This window comes from Oncorhynchus keta, chromosome 20, assembly GCF_023373465.1.
Source record: "Oncorhynchus keta strain PuntledgeMale-10-30-2019 chromosome 20, Oket_V2, whole genome shotgun sequence".
Lineage (NCBI taxonomy): Eukaryota > Metazoa > Chordata > Actinopteri > Salmoniformes > Salmonidae > Oncorhynchus > Oncorhynchus keta.
The window spans coordinates 28,286,454-28,313,120 of NC_068440.1; the positions used below are offsets into that span (position 1 = coordinate 28,286,454).

The 26,667-nt window shown below is 43.2% G+C and overlaps 2 protein-coding genes across 5 annotated transcripts in view; both read right to left on the reverse strand.

Annotated features, from left to right (window-relative positions):
- The window catches only part of rftn1a (raftlin, lipid raft linker 1a), a 57,802-nt gene extending 54,404 nt beyond the window's left edge, over positions 1–3,398 (reverse strand). For 2 of the 3 annotated variants that reach the window (XM_052472558.1, XM_052472557.1), the window contains exon 1: positions 3,012–3,397. The gene's annotated coding sequence lies outside the window, so the exon portion shown is untranslated. Of the gene's footprint in view, positions 1–3,011 lie in introns of all 3 variants that reach the window. The other variant, XM_052472559.1, reaches the window with a different exon arrangement.
- A 1,861-nt stretch (positions 3,399–5,259) lies between these two features.
- dazl (deleted in azoospermia-like) overlaps positions 5,260–26,667 on the reverse strand; it is a 37,979-nt gene continuing 16,571 nt past the window's right edge. Inside the window, exons 1-10 of one of the 2 annotated variants that reach the window (XM_035795804.2) lie at positions 26,269–26,412; positions 25,271–25,393; positions 24,760–24,851; positions 24,617–24,668; positions 24,436–24,502; positions 24,025–24,158; positions 17,790–17,870; positions 17,447–17,497; positions 17,023–17,089; positions 5,260–7,022 (exon numbers count right to left, since the gene is read on the reverse strand). In XM_035795804.2, the coding sequence (XP_035651697.1) occupies positions 17,045–17,089; positions 17,447–17,497; positions 17,790–17,870; positions 24,025–24,158; positions 24,436–24,502; positions 24,617–24,668; positions 24,760–24,851; positions 25,271–25,393; positions 26,269–26,271 (648 nt within the window). In that variant the 5' untranslated portion in view covers positions 26,272–26,412 and the 3' untranslated portion in view covers positions 5,260–7,022; positions 17,023–17,044. Of the gene's footprint in view, positions 7,023–17,022; positions 17,090–17,446; positions 17,498–17,789; positions 17,871–24,024; positions 24,159–24,435; positions 24,503–24,616; positions 24,669–24,759; positions 24,852–25,270; positions 25,394–26,268; positions 26,413–26,667 lie in introns of those variants that run through there. The other variant, XM_035795805.2, reaches the window with a different exon arrangement.

Consider the following 26,667-nt stretch of genomic DNA (forward strand, 5'->3'; position numbering starts at 1 on the left):
GAAGGGAAAATATGTGTATATATTGAAGCAACCTCTCAAGACATCAGTCAGAAAGTTAAAGCTTGGTCGCAAATGGGTCTTCCAAATGGACAATGACACCAAGCATACTTCCAAAGTTGTGGCAAAATGGCTTAAGGTTAACAAAGTCAAGGTATTGGAGTGGCCATCACAAAGCCCTGACCTCAATCCTGTAGAAAATATGTGGGCAGAACTGAAAAAGCATGTGCGTGCAAGGAGGCCTACAAACCTGACTCAGTTAGGAGCTCTGTCAGGAGGAATGGGCCAAAATTCACCCAACTTATTGTGGGAAGCTTGTGGAAGGCTACCTGAAACGTTTTGACCCAAGTTAAACTATTTAAAGGCATTGCTACCGAATACTAATTGAGTGTATGTAAACTTCTGACCCCCTGGGAATGTGATGAAAGAAATAAAATCATTCTCTACTATTATTCTGACATTTCACATTCTTAAAATAAAGTGGTGATCCTAACTGACCTAAAACAGGGAATTTTTACGAGGATTAAATGTCAGGAATTGTGAAAAACTTAGTTTAAATGTATTTGGCTTAGGTGTATGTAAACTTCCGATTTCAACTGTACATAAAATGCACAGTTTGAGTTACTCCAGGAAGTGATGTTGCAGGCCAGCTCAGTGCTTGCCCCTCTCACCGAGTCAGGTCGACTGGGGTACTGCAGCCTGCCATTAGCAAATAAATTATTGTTATTTCTTCTGAGTGCGATTTTAAATTAATAGTTTCCAGGACATACATCTGGTGTATTAGAAGCAATTATATTGTTACCATTATTTTCTTTAAAAAAATGTTTTATTTACATGAAGATCGCCATTTTCCCATTTACTATAATGGGGGATCCTGTGTTCTGCAAACAATGCCTGGTCAGCCTTTAACTTCTGTGGCTTCTATGAGGGTGCAGTCGTTCTCCCCTTGTGTAGACAGACGGTAGTGGGGTCCTTCTGTTCACTTCTCTTATTGCTCTAGCAGCAGAAGAATGTCCCCTGCTGAGAATGCTTTTCCCATAAAGTAGTCCAACCACATTTTCCACTAATCCTGTAAAAGAGACTGCTTCCGTTATTAGAACACACAGATAAACTACAAACATACTCTGTCCCCTAGGCTTGTATTAAACACACTGTCTGCTAACACAGAGGGAGAACATTAAGGTTCAAGTAGTGCAGGAGGAGACAAGTTTTTAACTGGTTCTACTGTTGAAGCCCTTAACTTGTTCTACTGTTCCAAGCTTTTATCTGGTTCTACTGTTCCAAGCGTTTATCTGGTTCTACTGTTCCAAGCTTTTATCTGGTTCTACTGTTCCAAGCTTTTATCTGGTTCTACAGTTCCAAGCTTTTAACTGGTTCTACTGTTGAAGCGTTTAACTGGTTCTACTGTTCCAACTGGTTCTACTGTTGAAGCTTTTAACTGGTTATTCTGTTCTGTTGGATCATAACTGGTTCTACTGTAGTTCTGCTGTTTAAGCTTTTAACTAGTTCTGCTACCTGTGTGGTTTGAAGAGTTGGGTTTAGATGATGAACTGCAGTCCCATCATAACTGCTCAGCACTACCAGTGGTGATAATTTACCCGTTGGCGTCATCATCATAATCTTACCACACGGTTAAGGTGAGGCATCTAAATCACCACAAAAAAATACAGAGCCCTTAGAAGTTAAATGAGCAAAGGAAGACGGTGTGAGGAAAGAGAGAAGAGCTGGAGAGAGACAAAGGAGGGCATCTCATTAAAGCAGCTCTTTTAACTGAGTTATTTTAAATGACAGCGCAACCAAACGCGGATTACACACGAGGATAATCCGTCTGTGCTGTGGCACCGCTATCTTGGAACTCTTCTGGGGAGCGCAAACGCACAGAGAAACGCCATTCATCTTCCGCGGAGGGAGAGCGCGAGATGGGCACGCGGATGAAAAAGATTCACACTAAATATGGAAGGGGACGCAGGAAGAAGAACAAAAATGTAAAAGGGGATTAGAGAGAGCATGGGAGAGTGTCAATGTGCTCCGAGGGAGGCATGATCCACGAAGAAATTAAATAAACCTAAATGGGTATAAACTATAATGAATACGATTTCACACACCTGTTTGACGTTGATGAATTGCCTGCAAACATTGTCATCCAATTCATTTCAATGGGTAGCCTGAATCTAGTCTACTTTCCAAGAATAACACCAGACATATTGTCAAACACCCTATGAAAAAAAGTTACTTTTTATTTGTGGTGATTTACAAACAAATGTATGCTACATTAAGAAAAACGCCAAAAGGGGGCCAACATGCGCCTGTGGGTTTTTTGTGCACCTTTCTCTCCTGCATGCTCAGGGCACGTGGCGAACTGCTGGTGTCCGTTATAACAATGGCAGTTTAGCAAACAGGAAAAGACAGATCGCTTACGCACCGAATCACACTCTTGCACATTTCTCTGCTCTTTCCATCTTTCCAGCTGCGCTTGACACAATTTACTCTGTCACGCATATCTGGGCTTGAGCCCTGCCAGAGACTGTGGCGTGATTGGAATACTATCCACAAATAGTCGCTGGCACATACATCAACATCAATATTATACAGCGGATAATAATCGTTTACAGGTCTTGGCAGAACGTATAACCTAGAGTAGAACATTGGTCGGGTGTTAATTAACCGTTATTAACTGTTGTGACCAGAACTTGTGTTGTGGCCAAAAACGAACCCATGTAAGGGATCCTTCTCTAGACAATCCACAACTTCTCCCCTCTCTTTCCAAAAAGTGTACACTGTACAGTTGAGCCTACACACGTCTCAGACGTTTCCCAATAGTTGATTTTATCTTAGAGGCCCCAGATAGATGTTGCCAGTAGACCTACAACATTAATAAGTGATGAGAATACTTTTCGTTTCATCTAGGATAAGAACAACACCCGTGAACCTTGCCCTACATTTCCATTCCATCTTAATACACAAATGTCATTCGTTTTCAGAGAGCTGAGACAAACAACAACACATAAACATACCCGTTTGGATGTTATCACGGGCAGAGAAGTCGAACCCAGTCAGGACACATGGGCAAGCAATGAGCTCATGTGGTTACACCAACACACAAACAAACCCTCACACTCTTTCTGAGGTAAATGTGTCCTCGGTGTGTTTCTCTGTGCGCCTGTCTGTCAATCCACAGTCGTCGGTGAGATCACCTCGGTTGAAGAGGCACTACCCGCGGTTAAGATCATGCTGTTCCGCTAACCGGAAATCCGAATCCTCCCTCTGACAACTGTACAGTACTGTATCCCTCCCTAAACCCGTGATATCAACTCCTCACACACTCCGTTCTCTTCTCCCCGCTCACTCCCTCCAATTATATCTCCCTCTATGTGTGTGTTTGAGAGCGTCAGCGCGGTCTACCATTATGCTTCTCTCCTCCCTCTGCTTATTGAACCTTCGCTACAGTTGCAGAAGGCTGATTTAACCAGCAGGGAAGGAAGCGCAATAATATGAGTGAAGAGGAAGCCACAAAGAGTGAATAAAATGGCAAGCTCAATTACTCAATATATATATATATGTCATACGGGCATGTTATAGCAAGTGCTGTAGGTCTGTTTTAGCACTTGATCATGACTCAGTTTCATTACACATAAGTGTCACTGGACAAAGGCGTCTTCTGTACAGGGGAGTTTTGAGCCCCAACACTCCGCCTGAACATTAACACGCATTGGTTCTGGAATGGCTTGGAAACATAATAATCCTTATTTTGAGGGGTCTTCAGGCATAAGTGACATACGGGGATAATACAGTAAGAACAGGCCATGTTCTGAATTCTGTCGCTGTACATTTCAAAAGTTCTGAACAAATAGTAATATTGACTACGTCTGTCCTAGCTCGCTCATTAATATCTTTAATAGAAATCACGAATTGCCTCATCCACTCGTCGTCCCCTTATGCAATAGTGTGTACATCTCAATTGTCAGTAGAAGCCACGTGTTTAAGCAAGTCTTCCATATCAGCTGTTTTTTTATAGGCAGTAAATGAGGTTGAATGAACTGTTTCCCTACCAGACAAGGCTCTCAGGATAGCCAGGTGTAGCAGCGGTAAAATGTTGGGACTACTGTTGGGGTAGCTTTGTGAGGGACCTAACAGTTTATGGGCACCATTTCTTCACAATTATATTGCAATTAATGTATTGGTTTGTGTAGTGACTTTGTCATGCATTAAAAAATCCAAAAAATACTGAGTTTGTCTGACCAAGATTTACATGCTAAAATCGCCACTGGACACAAGTTGTTTTTTTTTGGGGGGGGGGATTCAGGGTCAACTAACTGTTGAGTTAGCATACATACACAAGGTGCAAGGTGGGAAATTGGTTGAGCATCAGAAGTTTTTCTATTGTTATGTCAGTCACAGAACATGTAAAGTCCTTGGACTATAAGGAGCACGTTAGGTTGCTTTAGTCCTTTATTTAACTATGTCTGTATGGAAACTGAGTTTGTGGGACATTGTGTTCAGTCAGTCAGTCAGTCATGGACAGAAAAGTTGTTGATGTTGACAGACTCAAAGCGTGTTGATGGATTTGTATGGAAGTTGTGCGAGGTTTGTGTTAGGTGTGGAACGCCGTTATAAATTCATATTTCATAAAGCCTATCAGACTACTCCATAATTCAGAGCAGCCTGTCTGAAGGGGGCAGGCCCCCCAGGGTGCATAGGTACGTACACCAGCATACTGCTGTCTGACAAAATGGTCTGTGACCAGAAGAGTCTGATTTGCCTTGACAGAAAAGCAGCTGTGACCAACCAGCAGCCACTTTTGGAGTGTATGCCAAATCAGGGAAGGACTAAGCTGAATTTACCCAATAATAAATGCTATTTTATGTTGCAATGCATTTTGCTAGGTGTGCACTAACAAAACCACCCCGGGTCACAAATTGTGTAATAGATCATACCTTCCCCAAAGCTGACTTAAGTTAGGTTCAGGTTCAGCTTCATACTTCAATTTAGCTTTGACCATAAAGGAATCGTAGGACTTTGGATCACACTCTGGGTCTTGTCCAACAACCAATTTCAGATGGCAACCAGTCCACAGTGAAGACAGGAGCACTTCTGCACAACAGTAGACAGAAAAATACTTCAGAAACAGTGTACTCATCTGGGAAATAAAGCTCCAAGGGTCATGGATTGAAACTGGGGGAGAAATGTCCACTTGAAAATTGAACTGATGGTATACAGTACAACGGTCAAGAAACAATTACAGCTTTCAGTAAAGTACGAGTGTGTGATTAACTCAAATTTATTTGTGTGTAATATATATATATATATTTTAAACAAAATCCAAACCTTAAATTGTTAACATGAACACCTCAACAAGAACACCTCAACAAGAACCCAACTTAAACCAGTACAGTGATCTAGAAAAGCTCTAACCATCATATTCCCATCAACATGATTAGATTCCTTTAAGATCAATGGCTAGGTTACATCCCAAATGTTACTTTCGACCAGAGAAGTAGTGCACTATAAGCAATAGGATGCCATTTTAAACAACTTTGGGTACCGAATAGCATGGGTCATAGCAGGAGAATTGACAAAGAAAACTAAACCAAGAGATCCATGACAAGGTACAACTATGCATGCCGAGGGTACATTTAGAAGAGGTTATCCAGGGCAGGCAAAACCTTACGTCCACATACACCTGGGCAAACCGCTGGATGTTACGGATATGAAATCCCACCCATGACCCCATGTATCCAAACGTTATCCCATTTAACCCATTGGCCTGAAACGTGATTACATCAGGGTTTTTCATTCATGAAATCAAAATGACACCATCTCAAAAAAAAAACCTCTTCTTAAACACAATAAAATCAGTGCAACAATTTCTCTCAATAAAGTGAACTTCAAACTGTAGTGATGGAACACATTGCTTTTAGTTATGTCCTTAATTTGAGTGAATTAAAATTTAAAAAAAGATTTCCCGACCCAGGCTGCATTATAAAAGTAGTTTATCAACACCTTCATGGGAAATTGACGCAGTGATTTTCCTCTTGGAAGAGCTGGAACAGTCCAAGTCAACTCCCCAAATGGCACCCTATATAGTTCACTACTTTTGATCAGGACCCTAGTCAAAAGTAGTGCACTAAATAGGGAACAGGGTGCCATTTGGGACATAACCTAAGAAACATTGACCAGTGCCACAATAAAAGGATCCATAACTTTGGAAACAGCAACACTTGAGATACCAGTGCATCCCAATTCTAAATAAATCCCTCATAACAGAAAAGCAGGCAGGCACTTGGAATACAGTGATGGAAAACAAAATGGTGACTAAAGTAGCTTATTAAGACAGGAACAAAAAAAATAGTACCTGAAATATGTGTTAGTGTTGTGCCCAATGCTGCCCTCATAATAATTCAACGCACTAGTTTATCTTAAATTGAAGCAGTATGAGGATGGAACGTGAATTAATAAAGTGAAAGTTAATCGATCTCACTATTCTAAAGATGAATTTACTGTATTACAAATCTATGTACAGAGGCCCCGCTAAAAGCTTAAACCCAAACAAACTGACATTAAAATAATTTCAACATAAACAGTACAAAATAAAATATAAATATGCACAGGTGAACGTAAAAGTATTTTGGTTTGGGACAATCAAAAAACCCAACAAAAACCACAAAAAAAAAAAAAAAAAAAAAAAAGTGACACCACACATTGCCTTGTGTTATGAAAATGCCGAGGCACCAAAATTACTTCCTCTCTTCCCTGCGTGACAGTGGTTGTTGAGGTGGTTTAAAAGCGGTCCAAACCCCAGGACCGTGGTCCTAGCCAAGCCAATCATGGAGCACAGTCAGTGACCACGCCCATCAGGTGCAAGTGTTTAGCCGCCACGGTCGGTGTGTTAAAATGGGTCTCAAAGCGAGCGAGGGATATCAGGGAGAGAAAGCATCCTGGTAATGTATAGTTTAAGTTTGTTGCTTCTAGCACTCCAAAGGCCAGGATGTCATCTTGTCGCAGTGCAGACTGGCACACATCACCCCCTGTGGTGGACAGAAAACAGACAAGCATTCAGCCAACCATCAGCTAGGATTATAGGGCTCTTTCAATTCCATTTTTTGACTCCTCACATCCTCTCGCCTTCTCAAGACTCATTGGATGAGACGGTCAGAGGTCCCTCTCCTCTGACCATCCAAGCCTATGGGTTGAGAAGAAGGCGATTCTTTCCTTTAGTTGTCAGATTGTGTGGACAGTTCTAGTATCTCAATTGGTCTTTTCTCAATTCCTCACATTCTCTCTCCTCAAATTGCATTCAGAATGACCTTGGGTCCATCTCCTCCAATTCGGTTGAGAAAGAAGCGAGGAATCGCGGGAAGACAAATTGAGATACTAGGACTGGCCAGTCTGACAACAAGAGGATAGAAGGTTCTTCAGGATGGACAGATTGCCACCATCTATAACAGACAATGCTTCTTAAAAAAAAGAACTGCAGACAATTCACTTGGAGCGTTCAAATCAGCACTTAACACAATCACTAAATACTAATATCTTTATGAGAAGAAATCACTGCAAACTGGAGGTAGAGAACAGAGAAGAGTTGTAAGAACAATGAAGAGATGGTCAGAGACCATAGAGGAGAAAGGAAAGACTTATAGAAAGAGCTAAAACAGCGGGAGGTCTGTGTGTTAGCACCTGGTACAGTGGGGGAGGGTCAGTGTGTGTGTTAGCACCTGGTACAGTGGGGGAGGGTCAGTGTGTGTGTTAGCACCTGGTACAGTGGGGGAGGGTCAGTGTGTGTGTTAGCACCTGGTACAGTGGGGGAGGGTCAGTGTGTGTGTTAGCACCTGGTACAGTGGGGGAGGGTCAGTGTGTGTGTTAGCACCTGGTACAGTGGGGGAGGGTCAGTGTGTGTGTTAGCACCTGGTACAGTGGGGGAGGGTCAGTGTGTGTGTTAGCACCTGGTACAGTGGGGGAGGGTCAGTGTGTGTGTTAGCACCTGGTACAGTGGGGGAGGGTCAGTGTGTGTGTTAGCACCTGGTACAGTGGGGGAGGGTCAGTGTGTGCACCTGGTACAGTGTCAGTGTGTGTTAGCACCTGGTACAGTGGGGGAGGGGGGAGGGCACCTGGTACAGTGGGGGAGGGTCATGAGCACCTGGTACAGTGGGGAGGGTCAGTGTGTGTGGAGCACCTGGTACAGTGGGGAGGGTCAGTGTGTGTATGAGCACCTGGTACAGTGGGGGAGGGTCAGTGTGTGTGTTAGCACCTGGTACAGTGGGGGAGGGTCAGTGTGTGTATGAGCACCTGGTACAGTGGGGGAGGGTCAGTGTGTGTATGAGCACCTGGTACAGTGGGGGAGGGTCAGTGTGTGTATGAGCACCTGGTACAGTGGGGGAGGGTCAGTGTGTGTATGAGCACCTGGTACAGTGGGGGAGGGTCAGTGTGTGTATGAGCACCTGGTACAGTGGGGGGGAGGGTCAGTGTGTGTGTATGAGCACCTGGTACAGTGGGGGAGGGTCAGTGTGTGTGTATGAGCACCTGGTACAGTGGGGGAGGGTCAGTGTGTGTGTATGAGCACCTGGTACAGTGGGTCAGTGTGTGTGTATGAGCACCTGGTACAGTGGGTCAGTGTGTGTGTATGAGCACCTGGTACAGGGGGTCAGTGTGTGTATGAGCACCTGGTACAGGGGGTCAGTGTGTGTGTATGAGCACCTGGTACAGGGGGTCAGTGTGTGTATGAGCACCTGGTACAGGGGGTCAGTGTGTGTGTATGAGCACCTGGTACAGGGGGTCAGTGTGTGTATGAGCACCTGGTACAGGGGGTCAGTGTGTGTATGAGCACCTGGTACAGGGGGTCAGTGTGTGTGTAGCACCTGGTACCAGCACCTGGTACAGTGGGGGAATGTAGCACCTGGTACAGGGTCTTGAGCACCTGGTAAATCATATGAGCACCTTATGGCACCTGGTACAGAGGGTCAGTGTGTGTGTATGAGCACCTGGTACACAGTATGAGCACCTGGTACAGGGGGTCAGTGTGTGTATGAGCACCTGGTTTGGGGGTCAGTGTAATGAGCACCTGGTACACTGTCATTGTGTATGAGCACATTGGGATTGAGAATCTGGTACAGGGCAGTAGCCTCAGAAGCAATGAGCACCATTACGGGGGCATGTATCTACAGAAATAAAACAGTGTCCTGTTTGAGTGTTTGTTTAAGAGCTTACTGATTCCATGCAGGATAAAGCAATTTAACAGATTTGTCTGTTATTAAATCTTTGCTATGCTGTAATAAAGGCTTGAAAAAATAAACAAAATCAGTTAGAATAGACTGATATTACTTATTTATTGTTTACGCTGTTCAATACCAGGCAGAAAAATATTGTAAAACAGCACCAGTTGGTCACACACAATATACACGCAGCTCTCGCTCATACACCCTCGTTTATCGTGATCTCCTTATTGTTATTACAATTATTATTATGATCATAATATTAATAATAATAATATATGCCATTTATAATAATATAATAATAATAATAACATATGCCATTTAGCAGACGCTTTTATCCAAAGCGACTTACAGTCCTGGCATACATTCTACATGGGTGGTCCCGGGGGGTCAGCTCTTCCTCGCCCTCCATTTGGCAAATCTGACCATATTTGCTTTATCTGGCACCTGGACCTCCAACACAGCTAAGGTAACATTAACATGATGTCAGTGTGCCTTACGGCGAGGATAGCTGTACTGCAAGCCCAGCTCAGACGGTTAGGCAAGGGTAATTTCAGTGTAGGAAAGGATGGGTGCCACCAGTAAGTACAGATAGTAGTATAAATCCCCTGGCACAGTGCAGCACCTTCTCACGGTTTCTGGAAGGAAATGCTGTAGGAAAGCTCAACCGGTGTCGCTCATTCAGCAGACAGAAACTTTCAACCGGTTCTCCCCATTAAGCAGCGGGTCGGTGTCAGAGGCCGAGTCTTCTCTGTCTCTAGCACGGGGTCTGGCTTCCCACCATTAGCTCTGACAAATTGAAAACTCTAGTCATTGGGTCCATTACCCGCAGTATTAGCGAATCATCCAGCGATCATACACTGTTTACAGGGCTGGTAATCTGAAGATGGTGCTGGCTAAAGGGCGAGTGTCAGTATAGAGATATTGTTATCCACGTCGGCACCAACGATGTTAGGATGAAACAGTCAGAGGGCAACATAGCTTCTGGTGCATATCAGCTAGAAAGATGTGTCGGCATCGAGTAATTGTCTCTGGCCCCCTCCCAGTTAGGGGGAGTGATGAGCTCTACAGCAGAGTCTCACAACTCAATCGCTGGTTGAAAACTGTTTTCTGCCCCTCCCAAAAGATAGAAGCACTTTCTGGGACTCACCCACAAACAGGACCAGCCTGGGGGAGTGACGGACTCCATCCTAGCTGGAGGGGTGTCATCTTATCTGCCAACATAGACAGGGCAGCTCCACAATGAAATAGGGTGGTAGCCAGCCTGCCAGCATAGTGGAGTCTGGCATAGTCAGTGTAGTCAGCTCAGCTATCACCATTGAGAGCACCTAGGTTGGGCAAAACTAAACATGGCGGTGTTCGCCTTAGCAATCTCACTAGGATAAAGACCACCTCCATTCCTGTCATTACTGAAAGAGATCATGCACATCTCAAAATAGGGCTACTTAATGTTAGATCCCTTACTTCAAAGGCAATTATAGTCAATGAACTAATCACTGATCATAATCTTGATGTGATTGGCCTGACTGAAACATGGCTTAAGCCTGATGAATTTACTGTGTTTAGTGTAGCCAGGAGGTGAGGCCTCATTGTGACCATATCCTCGCGCATCCCGCAAAGGCGGAGGTGGGATAGCAAATTTCAATTTACAAAAAAAAAATGACGGTCTTTTGAGCTTCTAGTCATGAAATCTATGCAGCCTACTCAATCACTTTTTATAGCTACTGTTTACAGGCCTCCTGGGCCATATACAGCGTTTCTCACTGAGTTCCCTGAATTCCTATCAGACCTTGTAGTCATTGCAGATAATATTCTAATCTTTGGTGACTTTAATATTCACATGGAAAGTCCACAGACCCACTCCAAAAGGGGCCATCATCGACTCAGTGGGTTTTGTCCAACATGTCTCTGACCCACTCACTGTCACAGTCATACGCTGGACCTAGTTTTGTCCCATGGAATAAATGTTGTGGATCTTAATGTTTTTCCTCATAATCCTGGACTATCGGACCACCATTTTATTACGTTTGCAATTGCAACAAATAATCTGCTCAGACCCCAACCAAGGAACATCAAAAGCTATAAATTCACAGACAACACAAAGATTCCTTGATGCCCTTCCAGACTCCCTCTGCCTACCCAAGGACGCCAGAGGACAAAAATCTGTTAACCACCTAACACCTAGATGCAGTTGCACCCTAAAAACTAAAAAAATGTCTCATAAGAAACTAGCTCCCTGGTACACAGAAAATACCCGAGCTCTGAAGCAAGCTTCCAGAAAATTGGAACGGAAATGGCGCCACACCAAACTGGAAGTCTTCCGACTAGCTTGGAAGGACGGTAGCAGTACCGAAGAGCCCTTACTGCTGCTCGATCGTCCTATTTTTCTAACTTAATTGAGGAAAATAAGAACAATCCGAAATTCCTTTTTGATACTGTGGCAAAGCTAACTAAAAAGCAGCATTCCCAAGAGAGGATGACTTTCACTTTAGCAGTGATAAATTCATGAACTTCTTTGAGGAAAAGATTATGATTATTAGAAAGCAAATTACGGACTCCTCTTTAAACCTGCGTATTCCTCCAAACCTCAAGTTGTCCTGAGTCTGCACAACTCTGCCAGGACCTAGGATCAAGAGAGACGCTCAAGTGTTTTAGTACTATATCTCTTGACACAATGATGAAAATAATCATGGCCTCTAAACCTTCAAGCTGTATACTGACCCTATTCCAACTAAACTACTGAAAGAGCTGCTTCCTGTGCTTGGCCCTCCTATGTTGAACATAATAAACGTCTCTCTATCCACTGGATGTGTACCAAACTCACTAAAAGTGGCAGTAATAAAGCCTCTCTTGAAAAAGCCAAACCTTGACCCAGAAAATATAAAAACTATCGGCCTATATCGAATCTTCCATTCCTCTCAAAGATTTTAGAGAAGGCTGTTGCGCAGCAACTCACTGCCTTCCTGAAGACAAACAATGTATATGAAATGCTTCAGTCTGGTTTTAGACCCCATCATAGCACCGAGACGGCACTTGTGAAGGTGGTAAATGACATTTTAATGGCATCGGACCGAGGCTCTGCATCTGTCCTCGTGCTCCTAGACCTTAGTGCTGCTTTTGATACCATCGATCACCACATTCTTTTGGAGAGATTGAAACCCAAATTGGTCTACACGGACATGTTCTGGCCTGGTTTAGGTCTTATCTGTCGGAAAGATATCAGTTTGTCTCTGTGAATGGTTTGTCCTCTGACAAATCAACTGTACATTTCGGTGTTCCTCAAGGTTCTGTTTAGGACCACTATTGTTTTCACTATATATTTTACCTCTTGGGGATGTTATTCAAAACATAATGTAAACTTTCACTGCTATGCGGATGACACACAGCTGTACATTTCAATGAAACATGGTGAAGCCCCAAAATTGCCCTCGCTAGAAGCATGTGTTTCAGACATAAGGAAGTGGATGGCTGCAAACTTTCTACTATTAAAGTTCGGACAAAACAGAGATGCTTGTTCTAGGTCCCAAGAAACAAAGAGATCTTCTGTTGAATCTGACAATTAATCTTAATGGTTGTACAGTCGTCTCAAATAAAACTGTGAAGGACCTCGGCGTTACTCTGGACCCTGATCTCTCTTTTGAAGAACATATCAAGACCATTTCGAGGACAGCTTTTTTCCATCTACGTAACATTGCAAAAATCAGAAACTTTCTGTCCAAAAATGATGCAGAAAAATTAATCCATGCTTTTGTCACTTCTAGGTTAGACTACTGCAATGCTCTATTTTTACCCGGATAAAGCACTAAATAAACTTCAGTTAGTGCTAAATACGGCTGCTAGAATCCTGACTAGAACCAAAAATTTGATCATATTACTCCAGTGCTAGCCTCTACACTGGCTTCCTGTCAAAGCAAGGGCTGATTTCAAGGTTTTACTGCTAACCTACAAAGCATTACATGGGCTTGCTCTGATTTGGTTGCCGTACATACCTACATACGCTACGGTCACAAGTCGCAGGCCTCCTAATTGTCCCTAGAATTTCTAAGCAAACAGCTGGAGGCAGGGCTTTCTCCTATAGAGCTCCATTTTTATGGAACGGTCTGCCTACCCATGTCAGAGACGCAAACTCGGTCTCAACCTTTAAGTCTTTACTGAAGACTCATCTCTTCAGTGGGTCATATGATTGAGTGTAGTCTGGCCCAGGAGTGGGAAGGTGAACGGAAAGGCTCTGGAGCAACGAACCGCCCTTGCTGTCTCTGCCTGGCCGGTTCCCCTCTTTCCACTGGGATTCTCTGCCTCTAACCCTGTTACGGGGCACTGGCTTGCTGGGGCTCTCTCGTGTCCCTGGGGGTGCGTCACCTGGGTGGGTTGATTCACTGTTGTGGTCGGCCTGTCTGGGTTGGCGCCCCCTGGGTTGTACCGTGGCGGAGATCTTTGTGGGCTATATACGGCCTTGTCTCAGGATGGTAAGTTGGTGGTTGAAGATATCCCTCTAGTGGTGTGGGGGCTGTGCTTTGGCAAAGTGGGTGGGGTTATATCCTTCCTGTTTGGCCCTGTCCGGGGTGTACAGTGTCTCCTGACCCTCCTGTCTCAGCCTCCAGTATTTATGCTGCAGTAGTTTATGTGTCGGGGGCTAGGGTCAGTTTGTTATATCTGAGTACTTCTCCTGTCCTATTCGGTGTCCTGTGTGAATCTAACTAATTCTCTCCTTCTCTATCTCTTTTCTCTCTCGGAGGACCTGAGCCCTAGGACCATGCCCCAGGACTACCTGACATGATGACTCCTTGCTGTCCCCAGTCCACCTGGCCATGCTGCTGCTCCAGTTTCAACTGGCCTGGGCCCTAGGACCATGTCCCAGGACTACCTGACATGAGGACTCTTGCTGTCCCCAGTCCACCTGGCCATGCTCCTGCTCCAGTTTCAACTGTTCTGCCTTACTATTATTCAACCATGCTGGTCATTTATGAACATTTGAACATCTTGGCCACGTTCTGTTATAATCTCCACCCGGCACAGCCAGAAGAGGACTGGCCACCCCACATATGCTCTCTCTAATTCTCTCTTTCTTTCTCTCGGAGGACCTGAGCCCTAGGACCGTGCCCCAGGCCTACCTGACATGATGGCTCCTTGCTGTCCCCAGTCCACCTGACTGTGCTGCTGCTCCAGTTTCAACTGTTCTGCCTTATTATTGGACCATGCTGGTCATTTATGAACATTTGAACATCTTGGCCATGTTCTGTTATAATCTCTACCCGGCACAGCCAGAAGAGAACTGGCCACCCCACATAGCCTGGTTCCTCTCTAGGTTTCTTCCTAGGTGTTGGCCTTTCTAGGGAGTTTTTCCTAGCCACCGTGCTTTTACACCTGCATTGTTTGCTGTTTGGGGTTTTAGGCTGGGTTTCTGTACAGCACTTTGAGATATCAGCTGATGTACGAAGGGCTATATAAATAAATTTGATTTGATTTGATTTGATACCCTGGCGTTACAAGCGCCATGCTCTACCAACTGAGCTACAGAAGGACCACCTAATATATTAAGTCATGTTATCATTAGTACGCTTTGTATAACAGCCTTTATTTCAAGGTTTAATAACAAATCGGTAATCGGCATTTTTGGACGCCGATTATGGCCAATTACATTGCATTCCAAGGAAACTGCGTGGCAGGCTGACCACCTGTTACGCAAGTGCAGCAAGGCGCCAAAGTATGTTGCTAGCATTAAATGTATCTTCACATCACTAGTTAACCTAGTAATAGCATCAACTATGTAGTAAACTAGCTTGTCCTGCGTTGCATATAATCAATGCGGTGCCTGTTAATTTATCGTCGAATCACAGCCTACTTCGCCAAATGGGTGATGATTTAACAAAAGCGCATTTGCGAAAAGAGCACAATCGTTGCACGAATATACCTAACCATAAACATCTTTTGCCTTAAAATCAATACACAGAAGTATATTTTTTTAACCTGCACATTTAGTTAAAATAAATTCATGTTAGCAGGCAATATTAACTAGGGAAATTGTGTCACTTCTCTTGCGTTCATTGCACACAGAGTCAGAGTATATTAAACAGTTTGTGCTGCCTGCCTCATTGCAAACTAATTTGCCAGAATTTTACATAATTATGACACAACGTTGAAGGTTGTGCAATGTACAGCAATATTTAGACTTTTGGGATAGGTTGCCACCCGTTTGATAAAATACAGAAAGGTTGCGTATTTCTCCGAAAGAATAAGTGTTTTGTTTCGAAATGATAGTTTCCGGATTTGACCATATTAATGACCTAAGGCTCATTCGTATCTGTGTGTTTATTATATTAGAATTAAGCCTATGATTTGATAGAACAGTCTGAGCGGTGGTAGGCAGCAGCAGGCTCGTAAGCATTCATTCACTCTTTACTGCATTTGCCAGCAATTCTTGATCATAGCGCTGTTTATGACTTCAAGCCTATCAACTCCTGAGATTAATATTGCCAGCCTAAAGTGCCTATTACAACATCCAATAGTCAAAGGTATATGAAATACAAATGGCATAGAAATAAATAGTCGACGCGTCATAATTCCTATGATAACAGCATCCTAATATTTCTTTACTGGGAATATTGAACCACCAGCTTTCATATGTTCTGAGCAAATAACTTAAACGTTAGCTTTTTTACATGGCACATATTGCACTTTTACTTTCTTCTCCAAAACCGTTTATGCATTTTTTAAACCAAATTGAGCATGTTTCATTATTTATTTGAGACCAAATATATTTTATTTATGTATTATATTAAGTTAAAATAAGTGTTCATTGTTCATTCAGTATTGTTGTAATTGTCATTATTTCATATATAAAAATGGCTGATTAATCGGTTTTGAAAAATCATAATCTGTCAACCTCCATCCTATACCCTCCTTTTTCTTTATCTCCAGTAGTTTCCACAACTAAGTCAAATGTCTTCCACAGATCTGACTTCCCCTTTCCCCCAAGCAACCAGTAAACATTCGCCCATATCCAGTTTATTTTTCACGTCCTCTGCATCCATTTTGCTGTCACGTGTTACTGTGTTGAGAGTTTGTTATAGCCAATTTATTGATGTGATAATGATAGGCTATAGGTCAGGCCCATTGTTTTTTACATTTATTTTAAAACCTTTATTTAACAAGGCAAGTCCGTTAAGAACAAATTCTTATTTTACAATTACGGCCTACCCCGGCCAAACCCTCACCCAACATGGACGACGCTGGGCCAATTTTACACCGCCCTATGAGACTCCCAATCATAGCCGGTTTTGATAAACCCAGATTTCAAACCAGGGTCTGTAGTGACGACTCTAGCAATGAGATGCAGTGCCTTTTCAGTCAGAAACAAGAAACTAAATGGCTGAAATGATGTAGCAGCTTCAGCACGGAGAGCGCAATAAACACTTGCTGAGGTGCCCTTTCACTGCAGTAGGGAGGAGAGCAAGACAACGTGCGCCAGTCACACAGTCCCTCTTTTTAAACAGCGTAACCATTGGGCTCTGAGTAATTTGTGTGTCTTAATTATTTAATCAAACAGTGTGCTTAAAGCTTCAGTCAATCTAGTTGCATATGTAGTTGGTTTTATTCAAACACATAGGGTGTTTGTCTATATGGAAAAATAAGTTTAAAAAAAGACCAATCGATTGATCAAAAGAACAGGACGACTCAGTCGACCAAGATTTTCTTTTGTCGTGGACAGCCCTAGTGGGAGGGTCAGGGTGTGTGTGTTCACCTGGTACACTGGGAGTGTCAGGGTGTGTGTGTTCACCTGGTACACTGGGAGGGTCAGGGTGTGTGTGTATGCGCTCACCTGGTACAGGAGGGTCAGTGGGCTACAGCAGAGTCAGCAGAGTCTGGACTCCACAGTCCACAAAGTTCTGGAAACGGTACACCACATCACATCAAATAATGAGCCAGCTGAAACAACCACAGTGAACCTTAACACAGGAGCTATTACAGCAAAAACACCGTTGAAGAAAATCCGTCATCCTTAGCCTACACATGAATTACTGATACAGACTGGCGGATGGTACTGTTTGTGAGCTCAAAAGGACTCACACAAACACGACAATATATGCTTTACCAAACACTGCCACCCAGTGGCCATTACTTGACCAGCCAACAATACAGACGGTACAAACATTCCAATCAGTTCAAATACAATTACATATCTGGTCATGCATTCTTAACAGTAACCAAAAGGTATAGAGTCATTCAGAAGACGTGAGCGTCACCTGGTTGACAAGCCGTGTCCTCTGCTCCCCGGTCCAGTGTGGTGAGGCGTACTGGGGGAGGAGCAGGGGGGTCAAAGGTCAGACATACAAGAACACATAAGCATCCTTTTATTCCTCCACTGGGAATATGGAGGATGTGGAGCAGGTGGGACTGTCTATCATGCTATGTTACAGTATGTCAGATGTATGTAGGTGGTCTAGGCATCTAGCATTTCACACATGTATATTAGTTTAGTATATTATATTGTTGATACTCAATGTGTCATGTTGTATTGCGTGTTTTCTCCTGAGGACAATAGTGGTTTTATTAATAGGTTCTTTGCCTGTACACGTGTGTGTTTACCTGGTACGCGTAGGCGGTTTGTGAGTAGCTCATGGGCATCTGTGGCATCATGACTCCTTGAAGGCCGTTATACGAGTAAGGCTGAGAAAAGAGGGAAAAAACTAATACTATAATATCTATATTGCCTCAGTGTAAGATATAAGATGGTCAACTGTCAATCTGGTGTAATTTTAGGAGCACTTGTGTAGTTTTCTTGGGAAATGTTTAGCAGAGCACAGCTTAGTGGAATGTTATGTAGAAAAAAAACATGCCTCTGACATCTAGAATAAGGAATCCCATCAGCTCTATTCAGGACATTTCTATTTGCAACGTCCAGTGTTTGCCTACTGAACATGGTGGGCAGATGCACTTTTGGGACCACTATTAGTCCAAAAGTGTGAACTGATCCAAGCCCATCTTCAAATCAAACTTTTTTTGTTACATGCGCTAAATACAACAAGTGTTGACCTTAGTGAAATGCGAACTTACAAGCCCTTAATCAACAGTGCAGTTCAAGAACAGTTAAGAATATTTACCAAATAGACTAAAGTCAAAAAGAAATACGAAGTAACACAATAAGAACAATGAGGTCATATACAGGTGTATTGGTACGAAGTCAGTGTGCAGTGTACAGGTTAGTTGAGGTAGTTTGGACATGTAGGTGAGGGTGAAGTGACTATGCATAGATAATATACAACGAGCAGCAGCACTGTACAAAAGAGAGGGTGGGGGGGGGGGTCAAAGTAAATAGTCCAGGGGAGATTTGATTAATTGTTCAGCAGTCTTATAACTTGGGGGTAGAAGCTGTTGAGGAGCCTTTGGTCCTAGACTTGGTGCTCCGGTACAGCTTGCCGTGCAGTAGCAAAGAAAACAGACTATAACTTGGGTGACTGAGTGACAATTTTATGGGCTTTCCACTGATACCGCCTATTATATACAGTTGAAGTCAGAAGTTCACATACACTTAGGTTGGAGACATTAAACTTGTTTTTCAACCACTCCACAAATTTCTTGTTAACAAACTATGGTTTTGGCAAGTCGGTTAGGACATCTACTTTGTGCATGAAGTAATTTTCCCAAAAATTGTTAAGACCGATCATTTCACTGTATCACAATTCCAGTGGGTACCGGTGCTGAGTCAGTGTGCAGTGTACAGGTTAGTTGAGGTAATTTGGACATGTAGGTGAGGGTGAAGTGACATACATACACTAAGTTGACTGTGCCTTTTAAACAGCTTGGAAAAATCCAGAAAATTATGTCAAGGCTTTAGAACCTTCTGATAGGCTAATTGACACCATTTTAGTCAATTGGAGGTATACCTGTGAATGTATTTCAAGGCCTACGTTCAAACTCAGTGCCTCTTTGCTTGACATCATGGGAAAATCAAAAGAAATCAGCCAAGACCTCAGGAAAAAAATGTGTAGACCTCCACAAGTCTGGTTCATCCTTGAGAGGAATTTCCAAACGCCTGAAGGTACCATGTTCATCTGTACAAACAATAGTACGCAAGTATAAACACCATGAGACCACGCAGACTACATACTGCTCAGGAAGGAGACGCGTTCTGTTTCCTAGAGATGAACCTACTTTGGTGCGAAAAGTGCAAATCAATCCCAGAACAACAGCAAAGGACCTTGTGGAGATGCTGGAGGAAACAGGTACAAAGTATCTATATCCACAGTAAAACAAGTCCTATATCGACATAACCTGAATGGCCGCTCAGCAAGGAAGAAGCCACTGCTCCAAAACCGCCATAAAAAAGCCAGACTACGGGTTGCAACTGCACATGGGGACAGTGCTTTTTGAATAAATGTCCTCTGATCGGATTAAACAAAATAGAACTGTTTGGCCATAATAACCATTGTTCTGTTTGGAAAAAAAGGGGGATGCTTGCAAGCCGAAGAACACCATCCCAACCGTGAGGCAAGGGGGTGGCAGCATCATGAGAGACTGGTGCACTTCAAAATATATGGCATCATGAGGATGGAAAATTGTGGAAATATTTTTATTTTATTTTATCTTTATTTAACTAGGCAAGACAGTTAAGAACAAATTCTTATTTTCAATGACGGCCGAGGAACAGTGGTTTAACTGCCTGTTCAGGGGCAGAACGACAGATTTGTACCTTGTCAGCTCGGGGATTTGAACTTGCAACCTTTCGGTGACTAGCCCAACATTAACCACTAGGATACCCTGCCACCCCATATTGAAGCAACACCTCAAGACATCAGTCAGGAAGTTAAAAGCTTGGTCGCAAATGGGTCTTCCAAATGGACAGGCAAGGCTTTAGAAGCTTGCCTGTCCATGCATACTTCCAAAGTTGTGGTAAAATGGCTTAAGGACAACAAAGTCAAGGTATTGGAGTGGCCATCACAAAGCCCTGACCTCAATCCTATAGATAATTTGTGGGCAGAACTGAAAAAGTGTGTGCGAACAAGGAGGCCTACAAATCTGACTTAGTTACACCAGCTCTGTCAGGAGGAATGGGCCATAATTCACCCAACTTATTGTGGGAAGCTTGTGGAAGGCTCCTCAAAACGTTTCACCCAAGTTAAACAATTTAAAAGGCAATGCTACCAAATACTAATTGAGTGTATGTAAACTTGTGACCCACTGGGAATGTGATGAAAGAAATAAACATCTGAAATAAATCACTCTACTATTATTCTGACATTTCACGTTCTTAAAATAAAGTGGTGATCCTAACTGACCTAAGACAGGGAATGTTTACTAGGATTAAATGTCAGCAATTATGAAAAACTGAGTTGAAATGTATTTGGCTAAGGTGTATGTAAACTTCCGACTTCAACTGTAGGTCCTGGATGGCAGGAAGCTTGGCCCCAGTGATGAACTGGGCCGTACACACTACCCTCTGTAGCATCTTACGGTCAGATCCCGAGCAGTTGCCATACCAGGCGGTGATGCAACCGGTCAGGATGCTCTCGACGGTGCTGCTGTTGAACCTTTTGAGGATCTGGGGACCCATGCCAAATCTTTTCAGTCTCCTGAAGGGGAAAAAGTTTTGTCCTGCACTCTTCACAACTGTCTTCGCATGTTTGGACAATGATAGTTTGTTGTGTATGTGGACACCAAGAAACTTGAAAAACTCTTGACCTGCTCCACTACAGCCTCAATGTTAATGGGGGCCTGTACGGCCCACCTTTTGAGGGAGAGGTTGGTGTCCTGGCACCACACTGCCAGTTCTGACTTCCTCCCTATAGGCCGTCTCGTCATTGTCGGTGTCATCAGCAAACTTACCGGTGTTGGAGTCGTGTTTGGCCACGCAGTTGTGGGTGAACAGAGAGTACAGGAGGGGACTAAGTACACACCCCCGAGAGGACCCAGTGTTGAGGATCAGTGTGGCAGACGTGTTGTTGCCTACCCTTACCACCTGGGGGCAGCCTGTCAGGAAGTCCAGGATCCAGTTGCTGAGGGAGGTGTTTAGTCCCAGAGTTCTTAGCTTAGTGATGAGCTTTGTTGGTGTTGAATGCTGAGCTGTAGACAATGAATAGCATTCTCACATAGGTGTTCCTTTTGTCCAGGTGGGAAAGGGCAATGTGGCGTGAGATTTCGTCATCTGTGGATCTGTTGGGGTGGTATGCAAATTGGAGTGGGTCTACGGTATCCGGGAGGATGCTGTTGATGTGAGCCATGACCAGCCTTTCATAGCACTTCATGGCTACCGACGTGAGAGCTACGGTAATCATTTAGGCAGGTTACCTTCACCTCCTTGGGCACAGGGACCATGGTGGTCTGCTTGAAACATGTAGGTATTACAGACTCGGTCAAGGAGAGGTTGAAAAGGTCAGTGAAGACACTTGACAGTTCGGCCGCACATGCCTTGAGTACACATCCTGGTAATCCATCTGGCCCAGCAGCTTTCTTAATGTTGACCTGTTTAAAAGGCTACCGAGAGCGTTATCACACAGTCATCCAGAACAGCTGGTGCTCTCGTGCATGCTTCAGTGTTGCTTGCCTCGAAGCGAGCATAGAAGGTATTTAGCTTGTCTGGTAGGCTCGCGTCACTGGGCAGCTCGTGTGTGGATTTCCCTTGGTAGTCTGTAATAGTTTTCAAGGCCTGCCACATCTGACAAGTGGCAGAGCCTGTGTAGTAGGATTCAATCTTAATCCTGTATTGACGCTTTGCTTGTTTGATGGTTCGTCAGAGGGCATAGTGGGATTTCTTAAAAGCGTCCGGATTAGTCTCCCACTCCTTGAAAGCGGCAGCTTTAACCTTTAGCTTGATGCGGATGTTGCCTGTAATCCATGGCTTCTGGTTGGGATATGTACGTACGGTCACTGTGGGGACGATGTCGACGATGCACTTATTGATGAAGCCGAAGACTGACATGGAACCAAAACCGGCTGCGCGCATGCGCTATCGTGCATAAATGTATTTTGTTCCCCTACACCAAATGCGATTACAACACGCAGGTTAAAATATCAAAACAAACTCTGAACCAATTACATTCATTTGGGGATAGGTCGAAAAGCATTAAACATGTATGGCAATTTAGCTAGTTAGCCAATTTGTCCTATTTAGCTAGCTTGCTGTTGCTCGCTAATTTGTCCTGGGATATAAACATTGAGTTGTTATTTTACCTGAAATGCACAAAGTCTTCTTACTCCGACAATTAATCCACACATAACACGGCCAACCAAATTGTTTCTAGTCATCTCTTCTCCTTCCAGGCTTTTTCATGTTTGAACTTATATGATGATTGGCATCTACACTTATCACGACAACCGGCAAAACATTTCGTCTTTCAATCACCCACGTGGGCATAACCAATGAGGGGATGACACGTGGGTACCTGCTTCTATAAACCAATGAGGAGATTGGAGAGGCAGGACTTTCAGTGCAATCTGCTTCAGAAATAGGAATGACTTCTATTTTAGCCCTTGGCATCGCAGACGCTTGTTGGCGCGTGAGAGCAGTGTTGGTGCATTAATTGAATGACATGGATTTCTACATTTATTTTGCAACGCTCGCACACGCGACGTGTCTGGTCAGCATGTGAGGTGGTGTACTCTTCAATGCCATTGGATGAATCCTGGAACATATTCCAGTCGTAGCTTGCAAAACAGTCCTGTAGTGTAGCATCCGCGTCATCTGACCACTTCCGTAATGAAGGGGGTCACTGGTACTTCCTGCTTTAGTTTTTGCTTGTAAGCAGGAATCAGGAGGATCGAATTATGGTCAGATTTGCCAAATGGAGGGCGGGGGAGAGCTTTGTATGCATCTCTGTGTGTAGTAAAGGTGGTTTCGGATTTTTTCCCCCTCTGGTTGCACATGTGACATGCTGGTAAACATTTGGTGAAACTGATATAAGTTTGTCTGCATTAAAGTCCACAGCCACTAGGATCACCATCTGGGTGAGCATGTTCTTCTTTGCTTATGGCCTTATAGAGTTGGTTGAGATCGGTGTTAGTGCCAGCTTCGTTTTGTGGTGGTAAGTAGACGGCTACAAATAATATAGATGAGAACTCTTGGTAAATAGTGTGGTCTACAGCTTATTATAAGGTACTTTACCTCAGGCGAGCAATACCTTGAGACTTCCTTAATATTAGACATCTCGGACTAGCTGTTATTGACAGACACACACCCCCACCCCTCGTCTTACCAGACGTAGCTTCTCTGTTCTGTTGGTGCATAGAAAAGCCCGCCAGTTATATATTATCCCTATCATCGTTCAGCAACATCTCGGTGAAACATGATATTACTGTTTTAATGTCCCGTTGGTAGGATAATCTTAATCGCAGGCCATCAATTGTATTTTCCAATGATTGCCATCCGTTGTTCTTGCTAACGTGCAGTGGGAGTTTACTCGCTCACCTACTGATTCTCAGAAAGCAGCCCTATCTGCGGCCCCCTTTGCTGCGTCTTTTATTCAAGCAAATGACGGGGATCTGGGCCTGTTCCAGTGAAAGCAGTATATACTTTTCGTCGGACTCGTTAAAGGAAAAAGTTTCTTCCAGTCCAAGGCGAGTAATCACTGTTCTGATGTCCAGAAGTTATTTTCGGTCATAAGAGACAGTAGCAACAACATTATGTACAAAATAAGTTACACAAAACGCAAAAAAAAAACATTTGTTAGAAGAATGTAAAACATTAGCCATGTTCTTTGGCACCATCTTGCAACAGTGTGTGTTCTTAAAGGCACCCTGGGACCTGGTCAAAAGTAGTATACTATATAGGGAATAGGGTGTCATTTGGGACACAGCCAGTGGCTTTGGGGTGATGACAGGGCCTTACCTGGATGTAGGGATTGCCCCCGTTGAGTACAGGTGAGGGCTGAGCCACGCCCACAGGAGAGCAGCAGGTGCAGTAGATGTACTGGGAGGGGCTCATCCAGGGGACCTGACCAACCAGGTGAGACGGCATGGAACCTGGGCGGGGCAAACAAACAGAATGCCAGATCGCACAATGCCTAGATGTGGTCAGCTAACCACATCATTTGATGTAGCAATTTTGATGTCTGACTGCAGTCGATGACCTGGCACACCACAATTGGTTGATGCTATGCAACATCTGCAATGTAGTTGACCTGGAACACGTTTAGCCACAACCCAGACCTCAGCAGTGGCAATAGAGTACAAAAGACAAGGTCAAATAGCTACTACAAACACACAGATTAACAAAATGAACACAAGTGAAGCAACTCACGTGAGCTCCTTTCCTTCATGATTGCTGGACCCAGCTTCAGTTTCCGCCCTTTAAAACTTATCTGTTGCTGCAGAGTAAACAAGGTGAAGAGGAAACACATTCGCTTGTGATTAGAATAAAGGCAACATTTTAAAGACTTGACTCCATTTAAGATGCATTATGTTAAATAAATGGTACTTACGTCAATGATGGTTTGGATGTCGACATCTTCATTGAAGTAAACAAATCCATACCTACACAAAGAATGACATTGTTCCATATAAGGCCAGGTTCATTTGAATGGATCCAATTGCCCTGACTAAAGCCTACTAATTTGGGACTCACCCTTTACAGATGCCGCCGCGGTAAGTGATGATTTTCACTTCCTTCACTGCACCAAATCTCGCAAAGAAGTCCCGGATTTCATTCTCATCCACCTAAAAAAAGGGCAATATGAGCAAGTTAGATGTTGACTTTATTGTATCCATTAGGGAATTATTTTTGGTTTAGGATCAGTTTAATTCCAGTGAGCAGGCCAAATTAACAGACTATCCCAGTGAAACATTCTCATCCCCTCCAAAGCACACTTAATCATAGACGAGGCAACTTCCCATGCGGAGGCTCTGCATAATAAGTAATCAAATCAAAGTTTATGTTTCACTTGCACAGGATACAGCAGGTGTCAACGGTACAGTGAAATGCTTACTTGCAAGCTCAGTGTAGGGGTCAATATCAAAATAGAAAAGATGTCAATAAAAAAATAATTATAAAGTCAATACAAGTATACTTTTTAAAAAAAATGGAAATGCCAGCAGAAAGAAGACAAGAATATACACTATAGCAGTTAGTTATTCACCTTCATGTCGATTCCTCCAACAAAAAGTGTGTTTGGTGTCATTCTACCTTCAGGTAAAATATAACCATTTGACAGCTTCAAATTTATGGATGTCTGAAATCCATCTCTCTGTTTCTGAATATCCTGGAATAAAGAGAAAATAAATATTTAATTGGTCACTAGTTCATTTGCCTGGCACTTTTCTATAAGCAACCACAACAGCCTGCTGAAGAATTTGGCAGAAAGATATTAGCCAACTACTGTAGGCATCCATTGTGGCCAGTACCTGAGTAGGCGTCAATCATCAAGATAGATAAAATTAATCTACTGACCTAGCTAGCTTGCTCAGACACAGATGAAAGGCGCTAGATAGCTAATATCCTGGTTAAACTCAATCACTCTAATATAATTTCAAAAAGGCAAGCGGGAAATCGTTGACAATCATGAGCACAATCCACTTATATTTCAGCAATCAGGATATTGTCAATGTCCGACAGTTCCCGGCTAGGTAGCTAGTTCTCAACCACTTAATAGAAAAACGGATTAGTCCCAAGACATTTTTATTAGTCTATGCTAACTACAACTTCGACATATCAACTAGCTGCCTTATGAACGAGTATATTTTAGTGCCAGGGCCCTGGCTAGCTAGACTAGGAGGCACCCACCATCACAAGAGCTGGTAGCAAGCCATGTCAACTACCTACTTAGCTATAAACATGCTTAACCTTGTAATAAACTGGCATATCAACTGGTTTAATCAAGCATGCTAGTTAGTAGTTTAGATAATGACCTAGAAATGTTTCACTTGTAGCTTACAAGTTCGCTAAAGTCAGGGAACTTTAACTCGCTTTTGCGAGAAATTGGACAGCGAAAAAATATCAGTTCGCTAACTTGATCCGCGTATCAGAAAACTGTTCACTAAACGTAGTAGAGGCCGGGCAATTAGTTCACTAACATATTTAATATATATGTATTGTGGTTGGATCATTGCCAAAACACAGATTTAGCTAGATACTCACCATTTCTAAAACCGTTAAAACAGAATAAATTAAACACACTGCCGCGCAAACTTTCCCCGCTTCAAGTGCACGAAAAAAAAAGTTGAAACTAATGACTGTCAAAAAGTCACGCCCAACGCACTTGCTGAACCTAATTGGGATGTTTCAAAACGTAGACAAAGGGTGTTTTTCCGAATGTTTTTATGATCTATAATGGTTTATACGGGTCATTTAGTTACAACTTTTCTAACAGTTGGCTATATTTTGAAGATTTACAATATTTAATGGTATACACTTTTATTGATAAATAACGACGTCTGATATCGAGAACCTAGTTTACAACCCCCTCCCAGATGGGAATCAATGGTGTGATACAAAAATGAGACGTGTTTCTGTTATGAGATGCGATATAAGGTAAGT